General features: G+C 35.2%; 1 protein-coding gene across 2 annotated transcripts; it reads left to right on the top strand.

Moving 5' to 3' along the window:
* Positions 1-3339: 3339 nt before the first annotated feature.
* On the top strand, positions 3340-18994 carry LOC114335180 (fibroblast growth factor receptor-like 1). Of its 2 annotated transcripts, none has more exons than XM_028285376.2 (5): positions 3340-3585; positions 8563-8648; positions 14625-14903; positions 18056-18243; positions 18783-18994. In XM_028285376.2, exons 2-5 carry the CDS (start codon positions 8573-8575, stop codon positions 18921-18923), a joined length of 684 nt encoding a protein of 227 aa, XP_028141177.1. In that variant the 5' UTR covers positions 3340-3585; positions 8563-8572; the 3' UTR covers positions 18924-18994. The 2 variants fall into 2 exon arrangements, with proteins under 2 accessions (XP_028141177.1, XP_028141168.1); XM_028285367.2 differs by having other exon boundaries at positions 3342-3585; positions 8563-8663.
* Positions 18995-19195: the final 201 nt, after the last annotated feature.

Below are 19195 nucleotides of genomic sequence, written 5' to 3'. Positions count from 1 at the left end.
TCCTAAGTCTAGCATAAATGGTTGAAAAACTTAAAATGCAAATACTTGTTTTTGTATGGTTTTTTTCGCAATTATTGCTATTTTGCAACAAGGGTGAGTATTTTTTAAATTTATAGCCAATTCTATATTGTAGGAAATTTAATTATGAAACTTAACTTTTATGTCAGTACAACTTTTCTTAAAAATGAATAGTTTTAAAGTTATAATCAAAAAACCAATAAAAAAAATCGAATTTTTCCTTCATATTTTGACATTTTGATTATTTAAACAATGTTCCGGACCATTTTGAGTGGGAGGATAACTCAAATAACATTATTTGAGTTATTTTCAAGCAATTTCTGCAAAAAAATTTGAGTCACCTCTCAACGTCCATCTCAAAACAGATGCGCCCTGGACTATATGGGAAAGTCTGAAAAAGAAAGAAGTAAATTTAGACCTGTTAAAAGCAACTAAAAAGTATATAATAAATGAAAACGATAAATACAATTAGAACAGAAAATATGTAATCGCAATCAGCAACGCAAGGAGTTAAACAAGCAGATAGTTTAAGCCCAGTCTTCATCCTCTTCAAGTGTCATCTCCGCGACGGAGGTCGGCAATCATCATAGCTGTTCGAACTTTAGAGACGGCTGCTCTAAAAAGTTAATTTGATGTACATCTGTACCATTCTCTCAGGTTGCGCAGCCACGATATTCTGCGTTTTCCTATGCTTCTTTTTCCTTGAATCTTTCCCTGCATAATGAGTTGGAGCAAGTTGTATCTCTCTCCAAGTGTAATATGTCCGAGATATTCTAATTTTCTGGTTTTCATTGTATTTAAGACTTCCATTTCTTTATTAATCTTTCTCAGAACCTCTTTGTTTGTGACAGAGTTCTTCTGTAAACCCAAATGTTTCTATGTTTCTAGCTTTTTCATTGATGCCGCATTCAAAGTCCAAGCTTCCATTTCATAAAACAAAGTCGAGAAAACGTAGCACCTAGCTAACCTAACTCTTAGCTCCAACTTCAAATCTCTTGTGCAGGGAACTTGTTCAAATTTGCTCTAGCTTTTTCTATTCTGATTTTGATTTCCTTGAAGTAATCACCTGTGGAGTTAGTCATTGTTCCAAGATATGCATATTGGTCTACTCGTTCTACATTGGTTCCATTTATGAAAAGATTCTCGTTATTTCTTTGTTTTCGATATTCTCATAAATTTTGTCTTCTTGACGTTCATTGTTGACCGTATTCTTGTCCAATCTCCGCTATTCTGGTCACCATATTCAGAATAGCGGAGATTTTTATAAATGTAATAGATGCGATAAATGGTGAAAAAATGTAAGAAAATCTTTAAAAAATACTATATAGCATGGAATATAATGCAAATGATAACTGCAGAGGTATACAGTAGAAAAACTTGAGCACAATTTAGAAATATGAAACTAAGAAACAAAAAAATACAACCTAAATGTAAATAAAGAAAAGACGCAGATAATGAAAATAACAAGCAAAGAAGATACGGATGACCTAATCGAAGTGGTGATAGATCAACAAAAAATAAAGCAAATAAACATTACAAAATACCGGGAAACAGTAATAAATAACAAAGAAATCATCCAAGGTGATCTCAACAACAGACTAGAGAGTACAAGAAAACTATTTCAGGCTCTAAATTGAGGATTCCTCAACAGCAAAGAAATATCGAGGAAAACGCAGTCCATTCAGGAGTGGATATTCAGGACACTGGATGTGGACATTCAGGAGTGCTTGAAGATATTCAGCTCATCTTTCTCTTATTTTATTTTCGGTGGTGAGCATTTCTCCATTTTAATCTCTCACGAAATGCATAATTTAATCTTCTCTTGTCCACTGCTGGACATAGATCTCCCTCATAATTTTCCATCTATTTCGATCTTGTGCCTTTTGCATCCAATTCCTATTTCAACGTTATAGATCTTCTGGAAATTAACACAGAAAAAACAAAAATATTGACTCGGACGAGAAGAACTACAGTCCCACAAAACATTATACATGAAGATGACATTGAAACGGTTGGAAAGTTTACATACCTGGGAGTAGAAATATATGCCGACGGATCAGAAGATGGAGAAATACGGAAGAGAATAACGCAGGCAAACAGAGCTTATTTTGCCCTCTTCCATATTATATTTCGGTCTAAAAGTGTCCACCAAAATACAAAGATGAGAATTTATAAAACTTTAATTCGACCAATAACATGCTATGGCAGTGAAGCCTGGGCCCTGAAAGAAACATCCAAAGACAAACTCGACACATTCGAAAGGAAAGTACTGAGAAGAATACTAGGACCTGTGAGGGAAAACGAAATCTTCAGAAGTCGATACAACAACGAACTTTATCAACTTTATAAGGAAGCACCCCTGTCAGACTTCATTAGAATACAAAGATTGCAATGGGCCGGACATGTGATAAGAATGGGAGAGGATAGGCTACCAAAAAGAGCACTGAATGGTAGACTGCAGGGAAAGAGATTGGTTGGAAAGCCAAGAAAGCGCTGGGAAGACACAGTAAACAGCGACGCAAAAGCCCTTTTAGGAGTCCGTGTATGGAGAAGAGCAGCCACAGACAAGCAAGGGTGGAGGCAAAAAATAAACGAGGTCAAGGCGCAATTTGTGCTGTAGTGCCATAGAAGAAGAAGAAGAAGAAGAAGAAGAAGAAGAAGAAGAAGAAGAAGAAGAAGAAGAAGAAGAAGAAGGGTTTTAGATATATTTATTTTCAATCTTCCCTCCCCTTCTAACGAGGAAAGGTAGAGCTGATTTAAAAGTTCTTTGATCTCATCTATTCTATCAGCTATTACATAGTACAATATCATCTTCTTATACAGGAGCCTCTATTATGTTACCTTACCTCTCTGTAGAATGTTTTATTTTGATTGTCTCTATGTTCTTTTTTGTCTTAGTGTTCTTCTACTTGCTTCTCCCTCTCTCTCGTTCTCTTTCTGTTGCATTGTTATACGTTTTTCGTCTGATGGGTTCGTTAGATAATCCATTCTTCTTTAGGGATCTTTTATATTCTTCGTAGAACAATTTTTTCCTTTTTTGTTTTCTTCTTTCTTCTTCTTGATTTCTCTGCTGCTTATGTAATAGTTCTTTTTCTGGAGTGCCAATACTGATTCATTTTCATTTATTTCCAAACATTTCAGAAAAAGAAATAAGTACGAACAATGAATTCCTATTAATCAAACAGTACTTATCAACTTGTTTTTATTATTATTTCTTTTTGATTATATCATTGACCATCATGATAATCCATTAATAAACCCGTTCGACTAAAAATAGCAAATTTTTCGTTGCAATTTCAATTTTCTTGTCGAGTCTTGTAATTGAGAAAATATTTCTCAACATTTTGGATAACAAATTGTTCCCTCAGCAAGTCGAAATTTTTACAATCAAATCAATTTATGTTATATCTAAACAACAATATAATTTTAACGCATTCGTCAATTTTATCGGGAAATATTCCAAGAGAGGTCAAAATGTGCAAGTGATTTAAATAAAAAATATTCCGTGGGTATTTAAAGTTACTCTCAAGGTACGAGGAAGGAGTTCTGTGGTTGTAGCAATAAGTGGTAAGTGATAATACACTCCATATTTTATTATAAGTTTTCATTTTGCTTTTCTATCACAGTAAGTGGGAAATTTCAAAAAAAGAATGTGTGTGTACTTTGTACGCACGTAAGAAGTTATACTTCTATTATTATCATTTCAACGAAATTAATATACTTTTTATTTATATTTTGTTTAAATATTAAACTAATTTATACTTACTACTTCTCAAACATTTTCATTAGAACAGTGCCAAAAATTAAAATAATAAAAGAATAAAACACACACAAACACATTAAACAAGCCACAAATGATGTCTGAACATTAATTGTCGAAAATTTTTTTAACTAAATACGTATTTTCTGAAAATACAATTATATAATAAATATACTTACAATCATAAAATGTATTAAAAAAAAAACAAAAAAGAAAGTTTCTATTGGGACTCGAACCAGCGCTGATAAGAGCGGTTGGTATTGGAATTCACTCGCCTTCTCCGCTTAGCCACGGACACTATGTGTCATTATTTACGAAGATCGACTAACTAAACGGATTAAACTTGTGATATTTTGATATTTTGAAAATTGATCAAATTATTTTAATTTTGAATTGAAATGATTTAGAATTGAAAAAATACAACAAAACATAGAGTAAAAAAACAATATATTAGGTGAATATTGATAGAAATTTTGATGGTAACATATATAAATATATAGATGGTATATAAATAAAAGTAAAAAAATAATGATGAAAAAGTGATAGAGGAAAAAATGATACCTAATGATTATTTTTGTTATTTATGGTATACAGCCAGCTACAGAAAGTTTATTTTCCTCCTGGATTTTATAAATAAAAGTATTACATACTATGTATTTTGGCAGATCAAATAGGTAGGTTTATACCCATGATACATTAACAATTATTACGTACCTGTTGCTTTTAAAAACTATTTAAAAGTCACTACAGTATTATAAACTTTTTTGTTTCTGTCCTCACAACAATAAAACTAATATATTATACATTTGTTTACCTTTACCTTTACCTCCAAACCACAGCTGCCATATCGGATAATTTTTGATATGTCATTTGAACATCCAATCAGAACAAAGTTATAATGCGCATGCGCCGGGCTGATAGGTTTTAACATATAAACAAGAATGTGTGTGTACTTTGTACGCACGTAAGAAGTTATACTTCTACTACATATTATGTGATTTTTAAGACTATACCAAAAATTTAAAAAAATAAAAGAATAAAACGCACACAAACACATTGAAAAATACCACAAAGAAAAAATGATTTCTGGACGATAATAATTGTTGGCAAAAATTTTAAATACGCATTTGCTGAAAAAAAAAATTATATAACAAATATACTTACAATCATAATATGCATAAAAAAATAAAACTTGCATCGGGAATTGAACCCTTGAATTTCGTGCCGCTTTGACTCGTAATCGAAGCGTAGACTCACTCGTCCAATCGCACATTATTTACCATGTGGAAAAATACGGTAACTGAACGTTTTACTGTTTGACAATTGTTTTGAAAATTATGTAGTTTAAATTTTGTGGAAGAAAATATAAAAATATAACAAAACAGTAAGAAAACAATATATTAGATGAAGATTGGCAGAACTTTTGTTGGTAATCAAATTAAGTATGTAAATCAAAGCATTACATACCTACTAGATAAATAAATCTACACCAAAAAATCATTTAAAAATAAAAATCGAACCTAATTTGGGATTTCTCTCTAAAATCCGCATTCTTGAGAAAATAAATGTATGTATTTCAACCTAATCCAAATGTATAATTACAATATGATTATAATAAAAACTAGGTACTTACCAAATTAGAATGAGTTTTCCTTGTCCAAAATAGTCCAAAAGTCCAAAAATATAGGTATATGAAAACTATTTCAAAAGGCAGTATAATTATTAACTAACTTTTGTTTGTTGTTTCTTTTCACACAAATTTTAAAACGCAACAACCATAAATAATCTAACTACAGTTGTGCCACAGCCACCATATTGAATAATTTTTGACATGTCATTTGAACATCCAATCAGAAAGTTATAATGCGCATGCGCCCGGTCGCTAGGTTTTCCCATGTAAAAATTTACCCTCTATCGCCGGTAAAGAAGTATAACTTCAAAAATCACCCTCTATCACCGGTAAAGAAGTATAACTTCAATAATTTAGGTACATTGGATTTTCTATCCTCCTCCTCATAAGTGCCTTCTCTGTTGAGGTTGGCGGTCAATAATGTCCATTTTTCTCTAGTCTAGGCTTGTTGAATTGAGGCCTATAGAATCAAAACCGGCTAGATCAATTTTTTGAATTTTTTTCAGAATATTGCTCATTTTCAACTGCTTTTAGGTGCAATGAATGCACTAAAACTAGTTATTGAACCATTTTAGGAAAACATACAAAATGTACAACAAAAAGAAGTATTTTATTGTTCATAAAACTATGGACATGGCAGGGTTTGATTCTACGTTAACATTTCAGTGGTATTTTGAAGATAATTTAGGTTTTGAGCCAAACATTATGCCTTTAGATTAATAAATACTTGAGCTTTGAAACTGTGTAAAAAAGGGAAAACGAAAAATTTTGGATATAGAAGGTTTTGATTCTGATGGGCTCAATTAAGTCATTCCTTGTTGTGTGGATCCAATCTCTGCTGTTTCGGAGCCAGGGTTTTTTCTTTCTTCCTATACCCCTTTTACCTTCGAATTCACCTTCTAGTGTTACTTGGAGCTGCTCAAATTATTATCTATGGCGCATTATGTGTCCTAGATATGACGTCTTTCTAATTTTAATTGTATTGACCAGATGAGGACGTGTATGCATTATTTCCAGTACTTCTTCATTCGTAGTTCTACTGGTCCAGCTTATTCTTAGCATTTGGCGGTACATCTACATTTCGAATGAATTCAGTTTGTTGACGTCATACTGTTGTAAGGTCCAATTCTCACAGCCATATAGTCATACACATAACACTTTAGTGTTCTCAATCTTATTGTGACTAATAACTTGACTTTCACATACAGTCATTTTTAATTTTTGAATCTCAATATACTATGAGTTGCTTCAAAATCCTCAACGTTCTATTTGCATGGATCCCAACTGCTTCTCTTCTTCGTCAACCATTTTCCATCTACTCCTGAATATTTCTCCCAATTGCTTCTATCTTCCTCTGTTTTCCATCCATCCATCCAATGGCACTACTACAGCCCAAAGTGGGCCTTGGCCTCCTTCAGCAAGTTTCTCCAATCTTTTGATTTACTGCTGTTCTTTACCATGGACGCGTTTTTAGAAGGTTTTTGGCAAACTGGTCTACTTCGTCTTTCCATCTCTTTTTTGGTCTTCCAACATGTCTTTTTCCTTGCATTCTTCTTTCTTTAGCTATTTTCTGGGGATTCTATTCTCATGCATGCGGACCACGTGCCCTGCCCACCGTAATCTCTGCAGTTTAGTGTATTGTGCTAGTGTTGGTTCTCTGTATTGTTCGTATATTTCTATACATGAGAAGAATAGCTGGAGTTACGAAGTTTGATAGATTCAGAAATGAAGATATAAGAAAAGAGCTGGAACAAAAGACGATAATGAGGAAGATCGAAAACAAACAATTGAGCTGGTTTGGACACATACAACGAATTGAGTAAAAGAAACTTACAAAGAAGGTACATGAAGCCAAAATGGGAAACAAAAAAAGGGAAGGCCGAAGAAGACATGGATAGATCAGTTCCAGGATATAGGTGAAAGGAGACACATGAGTATAAGGGATATGAAGAACCTGGCCACCAATAGAAGCGCTTGGAAGAAATGGATAAAAGGCGGAACCCGACATCAGACACTGAAGGGCACTAAGGATTATGACAAAGAAGAAGAAGACTTCATCTCAGTATTATTATGTCGGTTTCGCCATAGAGTGTTATTAAGGGACCCTGCCAATTTATTACAATAAAAATATTACAATGAAAGCCGATAGGAAGGCGAAAAAATGAAGGCCCAAAATGAGATGGTTGGATGACGTGGAAGACGACCTGAAAACCATAAACATAAGACAATGGAGAAGAAAGGCACAAGAGAGATCCGACTAAAAGGATATCAACCCAATGGTGCAAGACAGTTAAATGTGGGGGAGACAGTAAGAGTACAAGCACCAAGGTAACCAGGAACTTTGGAAATTTGGCACAATTGTTAAAAAGTATGGATTGTTACATTACCAAGTACAACTTGATGATGGGTATTATCTAAAACGTCACACTGACCAACTTCGTAAAACCATGGTACCTAAAAAGAATGTAACCTTTGTAAACGAACCAGAAGTAATTATCTATCAGCCACACTATCAAGAACCCCCTTGCATCTTCTGCCATCTATCCAACTTTCAGTTCCTTCCTCCAGTTCATTTAGATGAACCAGAGTTCATAGATCCAATGATAGAACCTGATCATCCTGATAATGAACTGGTACCCATTAATGAACCTGCTGCTGAAGAACGTAACGCTATTTCACAGTTAAGAAGATCTGAACGAATTCGACTTCTCAATTCAAGATTTTGGATTTAGGTTTTTAATTCTTTTGTATTTTTAAGTTCAAAATAGCGTGGGAAACTATAATAATATCCTCCTCTATTTATAGTATCACCTTCATGATGTTATGCAATGTTATATACAGTTATGTCAGTTCATATTTTAATAGTTGTCGAAATATAATTATCGAAATGTCCTAATTATTTCATCTGAAGATACAATAGTTATGATGCCAAAAGAAAAAGAAGAATAAGAAGAAGAAGAGCTAGCAATTTATTTTCTTTTTGTACTTGATCTCTCACTTCTTTGGCCAGGATTCCATAGCTAGACATTGTAATTCCGAGGTATTTTACTTCCACTGTTTGACTCCACTACTGAAATTTTCAAGATTGTTATATTATATTATTTAATATTTTTTAGCAATTTTTTAAACTATGTTATTCTTAACATATTTTCAGATCATTAACCATGAGGGCCTACGCAAGTCTGCTTCTGTGTTTCCTACTAGTTGAATTAGTAACTTCAGAGATAACCTTCATAGAGGGTAAGTTTAGACGAGGTAAGTTCTTTATATACTTAGTTTTCCTCTATTTCTCTAGTTTTCATTTTCCGATGTATTCCTTCTCTCCAACTGATTATACCCAACCTATTTGTATGTATCGCACTATATGATAATTTCTCCATGTTCCAATACGATGTCCTACTGTATCTCACCGACAATCATAATATATTTTAAACAAAGTAAGTTATCAATCGAAGTAGCACAGAAAACGACAATAAATATCTTTCCCATACCACCAGATTAACAACAGGTGGAATACTTTCTTTGGTTACACCTCCTGAGATTTTCAAAAATTATAAATCATACAGGATGCCGAGGAAATTAAGATGAGAGAATTTTAAATAATTCACAACCCATCTGCTCAGCGTGGTAAAAGTTCCAACAAGAAAGATTCCTTAGTACTCAACAAAAGAGTAAATGAATTAAAATGTATAAACATTTTCAATTTCTTTGCAACACGAAAATGCAGCAGCTGCATAATACTCTGGTTAAATCGAAGAGTGCAGGAAGAGTCCATTCCGGTTTCGGAGGTTTTTTCCTCCTCATCAGTAGTCCCATATCCTCTTCTCTCCGATTTCCCCAGGTATCATACTTTGGGCCTTTCAGAATTGCAAAGAACGAAATGTCGCAAATGAACTAGATCCATCTACCGAAAAACAAAATAAGTTATCAATCAAGTAGCACAGAAAACGACAATAAATTTCGTTCCCATACCACCAGATTGACAACAGGTTGTTCTCTGGAGTTCCAGGTACTCTGGAGGTTGTAACCAAAGAAATTATTCCACCTGTTGTCAATCTGATGGTATGGGAACGATATTTATTGTCGTTTTCTGTGCTACTTCGATTAATAACTTTTTGTTTTTCGGTAGATGGATCTACTTCATCCGCGACATTTCGTTCTTTGCAATTCGGAAAGGCCCAAAGTATGATACCTGGGGAAATCGGAGAGAAGAGGATATGGGACTACTGATGAGGAGGAAAAAACCTCCGAAACCGGAATGTACTCTTCCTGCACTCTCCGATTTAACCAGAGTATTATGCAACTGCTGCATTTTCGTGTTGCAAAGAAATTGAGAATGTTTATACATTTTTAATTCATTGACTCTTTTGTTTGAGTATTAAGGAATCTTTCTTGTTGGAACTTTTACCACGCTGGGCAGATGAGTTGTGAATTATTTAAAATTCTCTCATCTTAATTTCCTCGGCATCCTGTTTGATTTATAAATTTTGAAAATCTTAGGAGGTGTAACCAAAGAAAGTATTCCACCTGTTGTCAATCTGGTGGTATGGGAACGATATTTATTGTCGTTTTCTGTGCTACTTCGATTAATAACTTTTTTGTTTTTCGGTAGATGGATCTACTTCATCCGCGACATTTCGTTCTTTGCAATTCGGAAAGGCCCAAAGTATGATACCTGGGGAAATCGGAGAGAAGAGGATATGGGACTACTGATGAGGAGGAAAAAACCTCCGAAACCGGAATGGACTCTTCCTGCACTCTCCGATTTAACCAGAGTATTATGCAGCTGCTGCATTTTCGTGTTGCAAAGAAATTGAAAATATTTATTTATACATTTTAATATATATAATTTATAGGAATAAAAGGCAGATTTCGAGCATATAGTTTAGTCAAATCTTGCCCAAGTATACTTTCGCTAACTTAGCATCATGAGAGGCATTTCGTCAAAACAGGATGATATCCAGCAAAGTGTAGATAGCATTTGTACGGCAAGAAATTAGGTACAGGAAAGTAACCAAATATGGAATAGTGCCCTAATATGGAATTCCATGATTTCTCCGAAAATATAAGTTGACAGCGCACTACAAGACCATCCTCTATTTCAGTCGCTCTCTTTATTATCGTACTCACACCTCTGTGTCAGATGCGCAAACGATACGTGTCTGACAGGCGCGTTTTGTTTTATCCTCTCCCGAAAATTTCAAAGGTAAATATATCCAACGAGTATTATTGGTTATTATGCATGAATACAGACTTGTTATGCTATTGCGTATATCAATAGTCCCTTTATTTTGATATTTTATAACCTTCTGTAATTAAAACATTACGACTTAAAAAAATGTTGATACTAGTTTGAACTAATGTACAAATCCAAATATGGACAGTCGTTGGTGCCTAATTATGGAATAGTGGATTAAGTGTAAGTGGGCTCATTATGACTGTGCTGGTCCCGAGTTTCATATATGGATCTGTGATATCTGCAAGTGAATTAAGCTACTTCTTTCATTTTTCACAATTTTCTTATTTAAATTTATTTGATCTCAGATGTTTATGTCTATTTTTGTTATTGATATGTTGGTTTATGCCTATATTCCATATATGGGTACCTATTCCATATTTGGTTACTTATTTGGGATTTTGTTTTTTTGTTCGATTTTTTTTTTGTTAATTAAGATATTTAATAGAAGGCTTTTAATTACTATATAAAAATGTATGACTGATGTGTCATAACATTAAATTGTTTTTATTTCTATAAAGGTATTATTTTATATCCCCAAAACAAAATGGTATTCCATAATTGGCGACCTTCCTCTAATTTAAAGACTTATAAATAACATCAAACACACACTGGACGAAGGACAAACAGATCAAAAATTAGTCAATATTTGCCGGATACTACATATTGGCAAGAAAATGTGAGAACAAACAAACCATTGTTTGTTCTGGTATAAAATGACATTTACCTGTCAAGCAACAATATTATTACACCGATATTCTTAAATAATAAGGCTATAACATACTAAAAACATCATTCAAATCGGACAATAGGTTTAGGAAATTCTAGACATCAAAAATGGGCCATTTTGTGGGGTGCCCGTTTTTCATGCCGGCGAGTGTAGATATTATATATATATATATATATATATATATATATATATATATATACATATATATATATATATATATATATATATATATATATATATATATATATATATATATATATATATATATATGAAAATTACTAAGTTCTCGGGAAGAACCGCGTTGAGAATTTATAACTCGACGTTTCGGCACCCTTTTTGGAGCCATTATCAAGAGGGGTATGGTTCCGTTCGAGTTCGGGGTCTCAATCTGCCTACTCCCCTCACTCGTGACGTACCAGTAGTGTCTTGTTCTCTAGGAGAACGGTCAAGCGGCACTGAGGTCTCAATCTGCCTACTCCTCAGTGTCGAGTGACGACCCGTCTTCGCCTGTGTAGCTCCTTTTATACTCTCAGTGCGCGCGGGAACTGTATGCGCGGGAGAGGCCTGAGTGGGATCGACTGACGTGGGGATTCGCCGAAGCAGCGGTCGCCATGTTGCCGGCAGTCTTTTGGCGTCATCGCGTGTGTTTAGGCTGTGAGGGCGTTTTTCAATTTCGATGGCTTCACGGATGATTCTCGATTTTAAGGAGCGGACAGGGGCGATGGTTTTTGCTTTCTCGAAATCTATTTGGTGACCTGTCTGAATATGATGTTGGGCAAGGGCTGAAGTAGTGTCGGAATGTTTTACAGATATGGAATGTTCGTAGATACGGTTTTGGATTCGTCGGTTTGTCTGTCCTATGTATGTCCTTGGGCAACTGGAACAAGGTATCTCGTAGACACCATGGTCTTCATTGGGGATTTGGTCTTTTACGGATCTGACAAGATTGCACAACTTGGAGTGAGTAGTGAAGACGGTTTTGATATTTAGAGGGGTAAGAATTCTACTAATCTTGTCAGTGACACCTTTGATAAAAGGTAGAAAGATTTTGGGTTGATCGGGCGGCAAGTTTTCTTTATTAGATGGAATGGGATTTAGATGTTTCTGAATGCTCCTATTGATTTGGGTTTTATGGTAGCCGTTTTGTAAGAGTGTTTGCCTTATTGAATTTATTTCAGATGGTCTGTGATTGTCGTCACTAAGCCTTATAGAGCGAGAAACAAGAGTGTTGACAACTGAACTGACAGTTCAGTTGTCAACACTCTTGTTTCTCGCTCTATAAGGCTTAGTGACGACAATCACAGACCATCTGAAATAAATTCAATAAGGCAAACACTCTTACAAAACGGCTACCATAAAACCCAAATCAATAGGAGCATTCAGAAACATCTAAATCCCATTCCATCTAATAAAGAAAACTTGCCGCCCGATCAACCCAAAATCTTTCTACCTTTTATCAAAGGTGTCACTGACAAGATTAGTAGAATTCTTACCCCTCTAAATATCAAAACCGTCTTCACTACTCACTCCAAGTTGTGCAATCTTGTCAGATCCGTAAAAGACCAAATCCCCAATGAAGACCATGGTGTCTACGAGATACCTTGTTCCAGTTGCCCAAGGACATACATAGGACAGACAAACCGACGAATCCAAAACCGTATCTACGAACATTCCATATCTGTAAAACATTCCGACACTACTTCAGCCCTTGCCCAACATCATATTCAGACAGGTCACCAAATAGATTTCGAGAAAGCAAAAACCATCGCCCCTGTCCGCTCCTTAAAATCGAGAATCATCCGTGAAGCCATCGAAATTGAAAAACGCCCTCACAGCCTAAACACACGCGATGACGCCAAAAGACTGCCGGCAACATGGCGACCGCTGCTTCGGCGAATCCCCACGTCAGTCGATCCCACTCAGGCCTCTCCCGCGCATACAGTTCCCGCGCGCACTGAGAGTATAAAAGGAGCTACACAGGCGAAGACGGGTCGTCACTCGACACTGAGGAGTAGGCAGATTGAGACCTCAGTGCCGCTTGACCGTTCTCCTAGAGAACAAGACACTACTGGTACGTCACGAGTGAGGGGAGTAGGCAGATTGAGACCCCGAACTCGAACGGAACCATACCCCTCTTGATAATGGCTCCAAAAAGGGTGCCGAAACGTCGAGTTATAAATTCTCAACGCGGTTCTTCCCGAGAACTTAGTAATTTTCATTTACCTGACCGCGGAAATCTTTCCGAACATATATATATATATATATATATATATATATATATATATATATATATATATATATATATATATATATATATATATAGCAATTATAAGAAAAGATTGTTCCTCGAGATGTACCACATAAACAGCAATAAACGTTCAATTAATTACAAATCAGACACAAATAGATTAAGCGAAATTTACTGCAATGTTTTAAAATTCGAAAAATAGCAGAATATTAAACAGATGGCTCGATATTGGAACTTTTGACCCTTAACACATGTGAGAAAAGATACCTGACTCAGTGCCGCCCTCGACGTTCTCGTGAAACGACATGCATAGCTTTAAGTTAAATTGCTTTATATAACATACCTACAACAATTCGTAAGTTATATCATTGTAATATTATGTTTGTACCTAACTGTTAGTTAATTTTGTAGTTTGTTCCTGATGAAGATGAAAAATTAATAAATACTCATCGAAATATCGAATTTCAACAGAATTAAATGTAGTTTCAATCTAAGCCACAGACCGCAATTCCCGATAATTTCAACACTGTTTTATAGTGTTATAGAATATATATATATATATATATATATATATATATATATATATATATATATATATATATATATATCATTCTTCGGCGTCAACGCCCTTCGGTAGGGATCTATGGAGAAGTATCACCAAGCCGCAAGCCCTTATCCCTTGCCGTACCGCTCCTCCATAGGCCGATCAGACTCCAGTTAATTCTAGACCAAGCCGTGGACTCTATTGAGTTTTATACTAGGGCATTGGCCTTTTATTAATTTCATGACCTAGCTGAGGCTCGAACCAGCGATCGCAAATCGCAAATCCACTAAACTTGTCGATCGACTGCGCCTCAGCTAACTAGACCGTCTAGATCGGCAGATATTGTAACTAACTTATTTTTATCGTGTTTATAACTTCGTATTATTTTTCCATTTCTCGCAATACTTCCGTGTTAGTTTTTTTCTACCATATTTAACTTTAACAATGTTTATTTAAAGGTCCTGTATTCAAACATCACAGAAGTCATAAGAAGCATATAGTAAAATCTAGTGGCTCTACGTTGAGGCTCAGTTGTGACGCTTCTGGAACTCCAACACCTAATATAACTTGGTACAAAGATGGTTTATCCCCACTCCCACGTAGACTTACACCAATAAAAACTTACAAATGGACTTTGGTATTAGAAGATATGGAGAAAGAAGACGCAGGAAAGTACACTTGCAAAGTTTGTAATGAAGTAGGTTGTAAAGACTTACAATTCGACGTAGAAGTAAATGGTAAGTGATCATTATTTTAAAATATAAATTAAGACAACATAATGTTTTCAGACTGTTTTCTTGTGGCCTTATTCTTCTTCAGGTGCTATCTCCGCTACGTAGGTTGGCAATCATCATAGCTATTTTAATTTTTGAGGCAGTAGCTCTAAATAGTTGTTTTAAGCTGCATCCAAATCATTCTTTCAAGTACTTCAAACATGAAATTCGTCTTCTTCCGATGCTTGTTCTGCCATCTATCTTTCCTTGCATTATGAGTCTCAGGATGCCATACTTCTCACCCCGCATCACATGTCCGAGACACTGTAGCTTTCTTTCTTTAATTGTAAGTTCAACTTCCTTCTCTTTACCTATTCTTCTCAGTACTTCATTGTTTGTAACTCTATCTACCCAGGAAACCCTCATAATTCTTCTGTAGGTCCACATTTCAAAGGCGTTAAGTCGTCTCATTTTCTCTACATTTAACGTCCATGATTCCACTCCATAGTATAGTACACTGTATAAGTAACATTTTGTTAGGCGTACTTTAAGAGCTAATGTTAAATCTTTGCTACATAGAACCTTTTACATTTTCATGAAATTAGAACGTGCTTTTTCGATTCGGACTTTTATTTCTGCAGTGTAGGCCTCTCAGTTTTTATTAAATATCTTTTATGAAAATAGTACATATTTAGAAAGAATCAATAAAAAAAGTTGTATTTAGGACATCTTAATGCTTTTTTTCTACTTTATTCATTTTCATTGTCTTCAGATCGTTTAATTTAATACTTTTAAATGTGTTATCAACAATTTACAACCCAACCACTGTTTGGTTTTGCGGTTCTTAGCGCAATTACTTCAAAGCTCACTGTAGATGGACTGTTAAGTCCGAAATCGTTTTTTATGAACAACTATTGTCATCCATTTGGATTTTGAAATTAATTTTTAATTAACTACTTATACAAATTATAACAGAGGTTTGTTACTTCGATGTTTTTTAATTTAAATGTTACAGCCAACTATCGCGAACTCTCCCGATTTCTTCTTCAAGCCATCTCCACGACGGAGTTCGGCAAATATCATTGCTATTCGACTTTAGAGATGGCTGCTCTGAAAAGTTCATTCGATGTACATCCGTACCATTCTCTCAGGTTGCGCAGCCACGATATTTTGCGTCTCCCTATGCTTTTTTTTCCTTGAATCTTCCCCTGCATAATCAATTCGAGTAAGTTGTATCTCTCTTCACGTGTAATATGTCTGAGATATTCTAATTTTTTTGTTTTAATGCTATTTAAGATTTCCATTTCTTTGTGCATCTTTCTCAGAACCTCTTTGTTTGTGACGTGTTCTGTCCACGATATTTTCAGAATTCTTCTGTACACCCACAAATCGAATGATTCTAGTTTTTTCATTGATGCCACAATCAAGGTCCAAGCTTCCATTCCATAAAACAGAGTCTAGAAAACGTAGCACCTAGCAAACCTAACTCTAAGCTCCAACTTCAAATCTCTTGTGCAGAGCCCTTTTCTCATTTTGTTAAAATTTGCTCTATTCTTTTTTATTCCGATTTTGATTTCCTGCAAGTAATCATTTGTGGAGTTGATCCTTGTTTCAAGATATGGATATTGGTCTACTCGTTCGAGATTGGTTTCGTTTATGAAAAAATTCTCGTCATTTCTTTGAATTTTCGATATTCTCATAAATATTGTCTTCTTGACGTTCATTGTATGACTGTATTCCTGTCCAAAATCCGCTATTTTGGTCACCAGCCTCTAAAGATTCTCAATATTTTCGCCGAAGATGACAGAGTCATGCGCATATCTAATGATGTTAATGGGTACTCCATTTACCTTTTTTCCAGCTGTTTCACCCTCAAGAGCTTTTTGTAGGATATCTTCCAAGTAGGCATTAAAAAGAATTGGCAACAACACGCATTCCTGTCACACCCCACGTCTGAGTTCAATTTTCTCTGACAGCTGTTCGTTAACACTTTAGCTCGCTGCTTATAGTATAAATTCGATATGATCCTGAGGTCATTGTAGTCTATCTTCTTTGATTTCAAGACATGCATTAATTGTCCCTATCGTACTTTGTCGAATGCTTTATTATAGTCAATAAAAAACGCATATATATCTTGATTGACGTTCAGACATCTTTGTATTAGTATATTAAGTGAAAGTACATGTTAACGATCGGCTGTCAGAGGAAATTGAAATCAGACGTGGAGTGAGACAGGGATGCGTGTTATCGCCAATTCTTTTTAATTCCTACTCTGATGAGACCTTGAAAAAAGCTCTTGAGGGTGAAACAGCTGGAATAAAGGTAAATGGAGTTCCCATTAACAACATTAGATATGCGGATGACACTGTCATCTTAGCCGAAAATATTGGGGATATTCAGAAGCTGCTGATCAGAATCGCGGAGTTTGGACAAGAATACGTTCTAATAATGAACGTCAAGAGAAGACAAAGTTTATGAGAATATCGAAAACTCAAAGAAATAACGAGAATCTCTTCATAAACGGATCCAATATCGAACGAGTAGACCAATATGCATACCTTGGAACAAAGATCAATTCCACAGGAGATTACTTACTGGAAATCAAAATCAGAATAGAGAAGGCTGGAACAAATTTAAACAAAATGAGAAAAGTGCTCTGCACAAGAGATTTGAAGTTAGAGCTAAGAGTTAGATTGGCTATTTGCTACGTTTTATCGACTCTGTTTTATGGAATGGAAGCTTGGACCTTGAATGCTGCATCAATGAAAAAACTAGAATCATTCGAGCTGTGGGTGTACAGAAGAATTCTGAAAATATCGTGGACAGTACACGTCACAAACAAAGAGGTTCTGAAAAAGATGAATAAAGAAATGGAAATCTTGAATACCATCAAAACAATAAAATTGAAATATCTCTGGCATATTACACGTGGAGAGAGATACAGCTTGCTCTAATTGATTATGCAGGGAAAGATTCAAGGAAAGAGAAGCATAGGGAGACGCAGAATATCGTGGCTGTGCAACCTGGGAGAATGGTATGGATGTATGTACATCGAATGAACTTTTCAGAGCAGCCGTCTCTAAAATCCGAATAGCTATGATGATTGCCGACCTCCGATGCGTAGATGGCATTTAAAGAAGAAGATTAAGACTTTACGTATTACTAAAATGTTTTAGAGCGTGAACAAAACAAACCACGTCTCGTTAAAGAGCTTCACAATATGACCGTTGAAATCGGAGACAGAGTTCAACTCAAATGTGAGTTTGATTCAGAAACCAAACCTTTCATAATGTGGATGAAGACGTCAGATAGCCACTGTACTTTCGGAGAAAAAGAAGAATGCGATAACGTCGATATGCTACAGGTACATAATATATTGTTTATATGTATATGTCATATATTTATATGTATATAAGTATGTACCTACAGGGCCACGCCAAATAGAATTCTATTTTGCTGACGTCACAAAATAGAATTTCAGAATGGGAGAATCGACAGTTTCTAGGCAACGTGACGTCACTAAAATAGAATTCTATTTGGCGTGCTCCCACAGCAGGTCCATTAATGTTAGTTGGTGATGTTTGAGAAATACGACCATACTGATGTTCATCGGAAGAACCCATTTCTTTATGACAAAATCAAGGTTCAGTCTTATTGGTATATGGTACAGAGAATGTACTTGAAACATCAGTTTCATATTGTTTCTGCCTGATCTTCTTCAGAAGATCAGGCGTTTGAGAGAGAGAGAGAGAGAGAGAGAGAGAGAGAGAGAGAGAGAGAGAGAGAGAGAGAGAGAGAGAGAGAGAGAGAGAGAGAGAGAGAGAGAGAGAGAGAGAGAGACAATCATGTACATATCATAAAGTCAGATACAAATGTCTTATGGTAGGTATATTTTGTTTTTAGAAATCTTACGATGGTAGAAAGAACCCCGAGGTTTACGAAATCTCAAGAGTCCGCCGACACGATGAAGGATGGTATGCTTGTATTGGATCCAACACTCTGGGTGCTACTGTTTCGAAGGCCTACTTGAAAGTTACTTCATAAGAAGAAATGGAAATGCAGTCAAACTTTTGTAGGAATCGATATGTGAACCTAAATACACAACCAAAAAATGATTTAGCTTGTTTTATTGGATAATATTTTTAGTCCTCAATAGCCACACATAATAGTAAAAAGATTCTGAAACTACTTTGTTGTGGCACGTCTAGTTTAAAAATTATGTTTATATAGGATTAAGGTACAACTATTGGTTGAAGTGAAAATTACATTTTTAACTAATGTTTAACGTTTCAATTTCCACCCCAGAAATTATTTTC

This window comes from Diabrotica virgifera, chromosome 1, assembly GCF_917563875.1.
Source record: "Diabrotica virgifera virgifera chromosome 1, PGI_DIABVI_V3a".
NCBI classification, from domain to species: domain Eukaryota; kingdom Metazoa; phylum Arthropoda; class Insecta; order Coleoptera; family Chrysomelidae; genus Diabrotica; species Diabrotica virgifera.
This window is presented reverse-complemented; position numbering and strand designations above follow the sequence as displayed.